Source organism: Cyprinodon variegatus, unplaced genomic scaffold, assembly GCF_000732505.1.
Source record: "Cyprinodon variegatus isolate N-32 unplaced genomic scaffold, C_variegatus-1.0 Scaffold413, whole genome shotgun sequence".
NCBI lineage: Eukaryota > Metazoa > Chordata > Actinopteri > Cyprinodontiformes > Cyprinodontidae > Cyprinodon > Cyprinodon variegatus.
Genome location: NW_015150866.1, coordinates 174374 through 185662, shown reverse-complemented (window position 1 = coordinate 185662; position 11289 = coordinate 174374). Strand labels below are relative to the sequence as shown.

Genomic DNA, 11289 nt, shown 5'->3' with positions numbered 1-11289 from the left:
ATTTTTCTTTTGTACATGACTAAAGGGATGCACGGCCATCGAGGTAATTTAAAGTCTATTTTTTTTTTTACAAACCTAAAGGGATAGATGCAAATCTGACATCTTGTGCATGCGTATTGGTATGCTGGTCTGACAGAACACCGGCACTGATTTCTCCTGCATCGCAGGAAGGGACATCAGCAAACATCTTCAGTCTAATAGCTGTTCTCTTAGAGTTAAAATGTGATTAAATGAGGTCATCAATGAATAACTTAGTTCAACGCCATCATGGAGGTGTTTGACAGCAGCAGCAATAAGCTCTAAAATAATTGATGTTAAATTTGGAACTTGGTACGAGCTAAGTTAACGTTAGCTCCACTTTTTTTATTGAGGAAAGTGAGGCTTAAATTGACTTATATTTATATAGAATTTATTTATATTAATATATTTGAACACAGACATTTTCCATTTCTAATCAGCTTACAGATACTGTTGTGTGTATAAGCTGTCAGTGGATGACAGAGACGTCATAATTCAATCAGCTATCAGCCTGAAAATGCTTCGCTAACATTTCTAATTTCCTAAGAAGGAAAAATGGGCAGAGGTTTTAAGAAACAAAGAACAAACACTTTATTTCCATACTTAAGTAGAAATATCTGCTGCAGTAAAAGTTGTCTAAAAAAGTTGTTTTTTAGACAACTCTTTACGTTTACTCCTTACATTTTTTAGCAATTATGTCTACTTTCTACTGCCTACATAAAAAAAAAAACTAATTAGTTTTGTTTCAATTAGGCTCGTTTTCATTATGGCCTCTTAAAAAAGAAAAAAACAAAACACCTTTAATCCAAATAGTTAATTTATTTGTGGTTGGACTTTGTGTTGCCCCAACCTCTTGTTCACCACATACCAAAATTTTTTCAAGATGATGCAAATTTAAATTTGACCCTGTACTGTTACCATTAGTTATAAAACTAAGAAAATGAAGTTTAATGAAGTTATCATCCAGAATTGTAGAAAAATTTTCCTTTAATAGGGTAGAGCAGTAAAGCTTCTGGATTAATTTTACCTTTATATATCAAGTAGTTTTAAAAATGCTACTTTTACACTATTACTTGTGTAAAAAGATTAATTCAATTCAGTTTATTTCTGTAGCACCAATTCATAACACATCATCTCAAGGCTCTTTCCAGTTCATCAGATCATCCAGTCAGATTGATTCAAAGTTTTCTATCTAAGGAAAACCAGTTGATTGCATCGACTCATTGACTCTTCAGCAATCCCTCACACTAAGCATGCTTGTAGCGACAGTGGAGAGGAAAAACTCCCTTTGAACAGGAAGAAACCTCCAGCAGAACCAGGCTCAGTGTGAGCGACCATCTGCTGAGGCCGACTGGGGTTCAAGGACACAGAAGCAGACATAGAAAAGGCAACCAAGTTGATGCTCTGACTTCTAAAAATGTATTTTTAAACAGTAGGATTTATACTTCGACTTAAGTAATAAACATTAATACTTTTGACACCTCTGGAAACCATAGAAGTGGGATTTCCTGAACAGCAGCCAATCACAGGCAATGTACTTTCTCAGGTTGGTTTCTCCCTCAAAGTGACAAAAGTCGACATGATCCACAGAAACAGGACCAAAGGGGAGGAAAGAAACTACAGGAAGATTACAAAACAGGATAACGCAGTGCATAGGACTGAGCAAAGGCCTCATGCTGTTCAATCTGTATGCAGAGAAGTTCATGGCTATGTTTACACTGCAGGTCTTGATGTACCATTACAACTTTTTGTTAGATCCGATTTTTTGTGTAGGTGTTAACATGGGAAACTGTTCCCCTGAAGTGATCCACATGAGAAGAAAAACAACAATCCACATCAAACAACTCTAAGTAGAAGTGACCTGAATGTGCAGAAGATCAATAACAAGATGTGCTAGAAGTCAGGGACTATGGATGGATGTAAAGCTGTTGAGCAATGGGAGTAGCTGGATGATACAGCAGACATAAAAAGGTTTCTTATGGATCGCTGCTGAATCCTCCACATCGAGAGGAGCCAGTTGAGGTGGATCTCATGCATCTGGTTAGGATGCCTCCTGGACGTCTCCCTGGTGCGGTGTTCCAGGCACTTCTCACGGGGAGGAGGTCCAGGGGGAGACCCAGGACACACTGGAGGGACTATGTGTCTCGGCTGGTAAGGGAGCGCCATGGGATTCCCCCGGAGGAGCTGGCCCAAGTGGCTGTGGAGAGGGACGTCTGGGCCTCCCTTCTGAAGCTGCTACCCCTGCGACCCGACCCCGGATAAGCTGAAGAAGATGGATAGCCGCCCAAATACTTACTAACCCCAAAATTTCGTGGTCCATCCACTGTAAACCTCCATCTACGCTGTCCTGCATGTTTGCTGTAATTATTTTTGTCCCCTGCTCTGTGAGAGCAAGAGTGACATCATCGTCATAGTAATTCAGATAAGGCTCACTAGGCCGTGCAGACCGCAGTCAGATTCTAAAAGATCCAACCTGTATTGGATTTAAAACCACATACAAATGTAGTCCAGATCGGATTGGGAAAAAGTCTGATTCTTTATGATAACAAAAAGTGGATTTGGGCCTCATTGATCTGCAGTGTGAATTTTAAATAAAACTGCTGGTATAAGTGTGTATTACAAATTACTCTTTGGCAGAATTCTTACTTCATATGGTTGAAAGTATCTATCTTGTCATTAAAGACACTAATGGCCGATTAGCAGCAGTGAGTCATAAGCAGTGAGATTTAAATATAACTGGAATAGCAATCACTGCTGCGGACTAGAAGCAGAGAGACTAATTCTGCCGTCTCAAACCACCCATCTTCCCTGGCAAAAATGTACTTTGTCATGCATCACTCATGTTTTATGAAGTTTTGGGCAAGACTTTTGTTCTGTTAATGCCTTTCAAGTGTATTTTCTTCTGCAAAAGCAGCAAGTAACATCCACCGATAATTTTTGCTTTGTGTACATTAATGTTATGTCTATTTTTTATTATTTGTGTTAATAACAATACATAACATGGAGATGAAAGCAACCTGGGATGTTTTCTTTCAGCAGGGAGAGGAATGCTAAAGGGACGACTGACTGAGCTAAAGGCAGGTGAAAATATTTGTTGTAGCAATGTGTGCCACACTTTTCAGATTCTTTGTAAATCATGAATGCATAGATCCATTCATATCTTAGGGACATTAATACCTCATTTACACTACCCTTGAAAAACCGATCCTTGCCGAGACCGGTCCGAGCTCGGATCAGTTAACCAGGTCTAGCTCGGTTCTGACGACCGTTTACACATCACGCTATCTCGGTTCCTCGACTCCTCGCCTCCTAGTGACGATCTGCGGTATTACGGCCAGTATTGAAGGAGGAAATCAAGCAGTTGGTGGCGGTAATGCACCAAAAGTTGTTTGCCAACCGCCATAAAACACAAGAAGAAGAAGACGAAGAAGGAGGGAATCAAGCAAATCAAAATGTTGCGTGGAGAAGATTTTGATTGTTGTTTATAGTTGTTCTTCTTCTTCTGTTTTGTGTTGGTTGGCAAGCAACTTCCAGAGGGGCATTACCGCCAACTACTGGAATGGAGTGTGAATCGGGATGTGCATTCAGACGGAGATGACGCGTTCTGCTCATGCGCTCTTGTTATCAGAGAACCGAGCCAGGGAAAAACTGAGCCGAGCCCACCTCTGGAACTGGTCTGCAGTTAGCTCGGTTCGGTTGTGTCTAGCTCGGTTCAGTTCAGTTTGCTTTCCATTTACACACGATAAGTTATCTCAGTTACTGAGCTCGAACCGGTCTCGGCACGGTTTTTCAAGGGTAGTGTAAATGGGGTAAGAGTCTTAACTGAAGGGACTCACACATGCAAGGGTGTGGGGAGGGGGGTAAGCTCCATGCAGAAAACCAGTTCTCACCACGTCCCCACCAAGCTGGACTGTTACAGAAAGTCCCTCAAAACGACGTGCTTAAATGAGGATACATGGTCACAAAAATGATTTAAAACTTAATTTGAAAAACAAAACATCTACATCTTTATTGCACATTGCTAGAACGTTTCATCTGGTTGTCTGAAGGTTCACAGAACAATGATGGATTCAATAAGAGCAGACATTGCTCTAACTTCAATGGTTTTACTGTGTTGTGCTCATGATCAGAGATCTTCATTCTACTTTATTGAGAGGTCTCGTTTTTATCTAATGTGTTCAAAAGAGAACAAATGAGCAGATTTAGGCTAAAAGCAACAGTAGGATACAAGAAACCAAACCGCCTCTTTACTGCAAAAAAGAAATTACTGTATTTCATTTTGGTTTTTTATTTATTACAGCATGTAAGTAAAACAACATGCTGATAGAATATGATTGTTTAGATTTAAAATAGGAAAAAATAATAACTCCTTTACCATATTCAAAGTGCATAATTATTTTATTTTAAGGTAATATAAACTAATTCCATCTTATCTAAATCATTTTATTTATTTGCTCATATTAAGGGCAAATTTAAGATTTCCAAGAAATGTTTACTTTAGATCAGTTTTTGCAGTGTTTTTTTGTTGTTGTTCATCTTTATACAGACCAAAGAAGATTTTTTTTTAATGATAGAAAGCCATTAATAACACTTGTTAGAGTTAAAGGGGACGCCAGCTTATGCTCATCTTTCTGAAAGTATTCATACCCCTTTCTGTTTTCCACATTATCTTGTTACTACAAACCTAATTTTATTGGGATGTCTGAATGTCTAAGGTAAGCAGCAGAGCATGAAAGGATAAACAATTAATGTGTTTAAAAAAATAAGCAGTTTTCAGGACAACTTTTCTAAATACTAATATGAAATATGTATCATTAAAAACTCTTGGAACAACATTTTTCTTCCCTACTTTAGGTTAGTCTAAAAAAACCAAAAAAATGCATTAAAGTTTTTTTGGGGGGGTAAATACTTTTGGCAGACCTTATGAAAGAACATGTGAACCTCCTGATAGAAGTGTGAACACTAGTGGAAGCTCTGGGTCACTTCTGTCTGGGTTTCATTATTTTAGCATAAAAACTGATCCAAAAATAAGGGAAATTGATTTAAGCCATTCGTCCTTAGAATAAGATAATTAGACATGATGCACTTTAAGATAAGATAAATGAGTTGTTCATTTTTTAATCAAATCCTTTCAGTTCACTGTCTAAGTGTCAAATCATGGGAAAATTCACTTATTTCAAGAAAAATGTACTTTAAATGTCTGTGCTGTTCCTAATTTGTTTAAGTGATCCATCTAACATCTCTTACCATGTTCAGATGCTGTTGATTTTGTTGCTGGTGAAGATTCTCACTCGTCCAGGTCATAGTCCTTCCAAAATAAATAAAAATCCACTGGACTTCCAGGATGGGAAGCGGAACGTCATCAAACTTTGAAACAAAGTCCAGTGGATTGTTTTTTTGTTTTGTTTAACATTCTTTGAATGACTATGACATGGATGACTGAGAATCTTTACCAGTAAATCTCAAAACAAGGTAAAAAGCAAACCTTATGCTAAAGTTAAAGCTGTAAGACTTGAGTAAAAGAACAATTTTTGCAGATTAAATATCTAAACTGTCAATAAAATACTTGTTGGCATAATGTTTCCTTACACTAGCAAATATTAAAGATTAGGTTACAGATTTCAAATATGTGTTTGTGTTGAGCCTCATTGCTGTTAGAGACTGAGTGGGATTATTCTGTCCTGGTGACATTGAGCAGCCAGGCTGTTAAGGAGGGTAAAATTCCTATTGAGGCACACATGACAGAAATCGTTTCTGTGCATCTGATGTCACATTCCTGCCTTTATGGTTTTCTCCATGCTGCTGGTTTTGGACTACAGACACATGCCAATGAGTGTCGGCCTTTTTTATCCCATTACAAGTTAATTTCCTGTGGGAAAAGTGGCTGCGGAAAATAAAGCGTTCTTTGGTTGTAGATCCAGACAGAGCCGTGTTAGGTCTACTGCTCACTGACGGCTAACTGTTGGCGGAGAAAGAGGATTGCCAAGTCCTCTGATGCAGATTATTTAGTAAAATATGTTTATAAGGTGATGTGGGGATTATTTAATCTATTTTAAAATTACAGTTTGTTAAATCACCCTATCATTCATTCTCAGCATTTAGACCCTTTCAGTTCACACCTGCCATTAGCTTCTGCTGCTCTACCTGATCTTTAAAACATTTCTGCTATTCTGTTGTATTTGGATTTTAAAGATAAAACACCAAAGGCTTAAATCCTCTTATTTTGTTAAGGTAATAGACAGGAAGACCCACAAAAAAAAATGGTGAAATCAGAAAAAAAAGACATCTTAACTGGAGAATCTGAGGACATCAGACATTTCTCCGGATCATTAGAGACCAGATGAAAAGTGGGAAGCTGTGAGGAGGCCAGTCAGCAACACTGAATGACCTTTAAAGGTTCCCAATAAGCAGCTGGTCTGTTGCGTCACAATCATCTCCTTTTTTTCTCCATTTTGTATTAATCCCGGTTAAACAGTAGGGTGGAGAGTATACATTTTAAGATGATTTTAGCAACAATTCAAATAGAAATGCTTGGAAAAACAATGATTTTAGGAAGTTTTGGCCTGAGATCGTGATCAGAAACATGAGCTGGAGGCTCACCTGAACAGAACTGAACTGGGTTTGGAGAACTTTGATGAGGTAGATGCTGTTGCAGCCGAATCAACAGACCATCTTTTTCATTTAAGTATGCACAGGCAGTTGGGGTCTTTCCTGAGGTTTTCATGTAGTTTATATTAATAAATCTATTAATTAAACCACTGGTAAAGCGCTGCCTTCAGAGCCAAGAAAAGTTTATCCAAAGTCTGATGTTTCCGAGCTGATAGGGGACTTTAGGTTTGCCTTTTCAGAGCTGGTTGTTTTGCCAATTTATTATAGGAATTGTGAAAACAGAATTTTAGGCTTAAGAGTCTTTTTCTTTTCAAACATAGGAAAGTTAATCATAAATTAATAAAGGAGGAAATAACAGAGAAACGGTAAAAGAGGATGGATTTGCCAGGTTACATGTTCATTTATCCTGCTAAGCTTTTAGCTCAAACTAAAAATAGTGAGACTTTTTTTTTACAATTATTTCTAAAATGTTATATCAGAAGAGCTTTATGATGTGGAAGGATACATTTCCTAAGTTTTTACAGGCAGTTGGGGTCTTTCCTGGCAGCATTTCTGAGGTTTTCATGTAGTTTATATCGATAAATCTATTAATTGAAACTGAGAAAGTCTCAGTGAAATAGATTTTGGCATATCATCCATCTGTAACACGCTGGTATTCACCACTGAACCTTCTGTGAGGCAGGGAAACACCTTAATTTAAACCTTTGATCAGAATCTGCAGCAGCCAGAGAGAGTTAAAGCTATGAGTGAAACAATGATAGATAAAACCTCCATCTGTTTCGCCGCTGTGTGAAAACCAAATCCTGCTTCTGGCTGTGAACGCGACGCAAATTCCCAGCTGACCTCTTGCCTGAATAGTTTGGAGTCTGATCCTGCTTGGCTGCTGCTAAGCTGAGCCGAGCTGGAAGCTATGCAGCCGTCGGTAAGAGGAGGGGTGGTGATGCAAAGAGGAGGGGAGGGATCGGCCCTCAAGAGAGACATGAGGGAGGGACTGAAAGGGGATACAGTGCAAGGGTGAAATAAATAATTATAAAAAAAAACAGGCTTGTGATGAAGAGCGGTGCGGTGATGACAGCCTGAAATAGATGTGCTCTGAGGATGGGGTGGCATGATGACAAACACACACGCACACCCACACCAGCGAGGGACACAAACGGCCCACGACAAAAAAAAGAACAGTTAGAAGCTGACCTAGGCCTCCAGCTGGTTTGATCTCAGGAGACTGGCGCGAACATGACTGGAAGAGTCGATGGGATGTGGGGCCTTTGGAGGAAGCGTTGGGGAAGGACTCAGAGAGGACCTAAGAGAGGCGGTTAAAAAGGAGGCGATTAGATCAACACATCAGGTAAACAACATGGCTGCTGCTCAGAGTCCCACTACAGCACAGTACCTCCATGGAGCCTGCCTTGCGGTTACGGATCATAGGGGACTTTCTCTGCAGGTTGATGAGTTCTGTGACAGGAAGCGCATCGTCTGTCTGATCCTGGGAGAGATCCTCCAAGCTGCCCTGGTTGGGCTTTTTGTCTTCATTCTGATCGTTCAAAGAACAGGAAGCAATTTTCACCGACCCCCAACGACCCGCTAAGGAAACTTTAACCGGATCAGAACCGTCACACACCTCTGATGATGCAGGCCGGAAACCGAAACCAAGGGGCACATTCTCCTCGTCTTCACACCCTTTCACTCCTGGGCTGAAGTGAAGTTCCACGTGGAAACGCTCCTCAGAAGAGGGGTCCTTATCACCGCAGGCGCATGAAAGACAGACGGCATGCCGTTAGGGATGCAGAAAGCCGCTAACCGGGACATGAAGAAGACGCCTGCAGACCAACCTTGTTGTTGTCTTCGTACAGCATGATGACGATCTGCGTCATGTAGTTGAGTTCAGTCACAGCGCTCAGGTAGTCCATCGCCTGCTTCCACTGCTGGTCCTTCACCTCCTGGTTTTGGTTTTTAATTAGAGAAATGATATCTAAATGTTTCTAAGTTCACTGTATAGAATTCTGATTTCAATTCAGTTTTCTTTCACAAATAATTATAAAAACAAAGGCATTTTTTTAACAAACAAGCAGAGAAAAACATAAGAAACGGCAAAAAAAAAAAAAAAACCTGCTATACAAAACAGCCTGACTATGCTCAGCCCTAATTATAATCACAAGTCATAGATTAATAGAAACAAAAAAAAAAAATCCATGTTTTGTCTGGAGATAATCTTTAATACCCCCGCCCGTCTGCCATCTCCTCTTCCTTTAAAGTCGTAGGGAAATGGCCATCGCAACGGTTCATTTACAAATTCTCCCAGGTGGTGCCTAACTTTACACGAGTTAATAAAGTGAATGTGATTGGTCGTTTATCATGACGGCGGGATTGTTGTGATGGAAGGTTTACAAGCAAGTTTGGTTGTGGCCCGTGTCTCAGAAGCATCTTGCTAAGCAGTTAGCAACTTAGTGCTAGTAGGTTCCCAATGGGAAATTCCATTGGGACCAAGTAGCACTAAATTGGTGACATAGAAACGACACTGTCAAGGAACGCTATGGACAGAGGAAACATGCAAGAGGAGGAGAGTTTAGTGTCGGAGGTCGTGGATGAGTCTCCTCCGTCATCCATTTTTTATTGAGAGGAGGAAAGAGGGGATGAAGATGTTGTGGAAGAGGACGCCAGGGCGGCAGAAGCTTGGTTTGCAACAAAAATTATCATCATTTTTTTTAAACTCATTAAAAATTCTTATTTCTTATTTCAGCCGTTGCGTATATTAGCAGCAACATATGAATCAAGATAGTATGACCAAAAACATTTGATTAACAGATGACTGTTGATATATGATTGGCTGAATTTAGGTGTTTAGGCTGACCTAAGATAACGAAAAAAAAAATCAACAGATTTTAAGACAGGATTATTTTTAAAATAGAAATTCTCAAAATTTTGGGACAATATAGTCTGATAAAGAGTACATTTATATCCATGTTTAAGCCAGAATGATTTCATATTTAAACATAACTTCCCTACGACTTTAAATAACGGCTTTCTTTCCCACTCTTCACTAAAAAGGAGGCAAACAGATTAAACTAAGCAGCAAATCTTTGCAGCTCCTCCAGAGTCACAGACCTCAGGAAGCATCTGTTAAATACTCAAAAGCTCGATACACATTTTAGAATTTTGACCCATCCTTCATTTTCTATCCCACTCTAAAATGTTAGTTTATCACAGGGCGTTTTAGAACTAATACACTGAATCTGTGGCTGTGTCAAGATAAAAAGAGGCAAAGCTCTAATTCCACACAGACTGATGTTTCATTTTTCTATTTCTTGAACAATCAATACTACCGGTAAGTCATAGTAAAAGGTCCTGACCTCCCTAAACTAGAATAAATTAAAACTACAAGTAACCCTTCACAAATTCCCAGTTTATTCTTAGCAAACCGATGTGTCTTCTCTGTATTCTCAACCCATCGAGGATTCATGGAAATCACGTTGGCTCTGTGCTGAAACAATCAATCGGATTAATCGATTCATCGATTACTAAAATCGTCAACTAATTTAGTAATTGATTAATGGTTAACTGGACTATAGAGACTCTGAAATATGCCTTTAGTTGACAGAGCGACCCACTTACAGTAGCAGTTATACCACAATTGTGAGAAAATATATGTAAACATTTTACAATTAAGATAAAAATGTATTTCGTCTGTCGATATGCTCTATCCAGAAGTCCTCAAATGGAAAAGCCTTATTTTCACTTGGTTTAATTTCACAAAAAGTCTTCTTTAAGGAAACTTTTGCTATCTGATTATTAATCAATTAATAAAAAAAATAATCAACAGATTAATCGATTTGCAAAACAATCATTAGTTGCAGCTCTAGTTGGCTCATTCTTATCTTCCACCTTTATGGAGTGAATTTTTTTCCATAATTTTTGTAAAGAACATGTTTTATAAATGGAAATGGACAATTCAGAAAGGAAATTATAAAAAATATCTTATTTAAAAAATGGAAAGACTTTGAGATTAACTTTGTTGTTATATTGACATCTATAAAATGTTAAAAAAAATAGCATTAACTTTTGAAATAAGATGATTTAACATCTTATATGAATCGCAAGAAAAAATCCCTGTGATTCATATTATTTTCAAAAGAAGCTGCACACAGACGTATTTAGATAAAAATAAACCATGAGTAAAAAACGGTGCAGCAGTTTTCACCAGAATCTCATTCAGCCTACTGTCCGTTAGGGACTCGAGCTTAAGGCGGTAATTATTGTTCAGGCCCAGATGGTTTAACATTTGCAAAAACAAACCAAAACAACAAAGTGAAGAGTTTAAAAACAATAAACTAATGGGTTCTGCACTCACGTCCAGGAGTCCTCCATAGCGGAACATGCTGAGCAGAGAGTGGACGTGGCTCTCGCTTGTAAAGTAGAGACGGGTGCGAACGTGACGACCAGGAGACATCACCCCCCGGGAGTACCTGAACACCGGGGAGGAAACCGAAGGAGAGGAAGAGCTGATTAGTTACTGTGGTTTAGAGGAAAAGTCTGCTCATATTCAGAATTCAAACTTCTGAAAGTACTTTAAGTATGAAATTATTACAAACTGTTCAATAAATGATCATTGTTTTTAATTCAGAGTACTTTTCATGTGAATGTGCGTTCCTGGAGGCATCCATTTTT

At 38.9% G+C, this 11289-nt stretch overlaps 1 protein-coding gene across 1 annotated transcript in view; it reads right to left on the bottom strand.

The window, feature by feature from the left end:
• The window catches only part of LOC107093202 (inositol hexakisphosphate and diphosphoinositol-pentakisphosphate kinase 1-like), an 80232-nt gene that overhangs the window by 24945 nt on the left and 43998 nt on the right, over positions 1 to 11289 (bottom strand). The window contains exons 19-23 of the mRNA XM_015388088.1: positions 10973 to 11087; positions 8457 to 8564; positions 8246 to 8362; positions 8018 to 8158; positions 7819 to 7927 (exon numbers count right to left, since the gene is read on the bottom strand). Coding sequence (XP_015243574.1) covers positions 7819 to 7927; positions 8018 to 8158; positions 8246 to 8362; positions 8457 to 8564; positions 10973 to 11087 — 590 coding nt within the window. The remainder of the gene's footprint in view (positions 1 to 7818; positions 7928 to 8017; positions 8159 to 8245; positions 8363 to 8456; positions 8565 to 10972; positions 11088 to 11289) is intronic.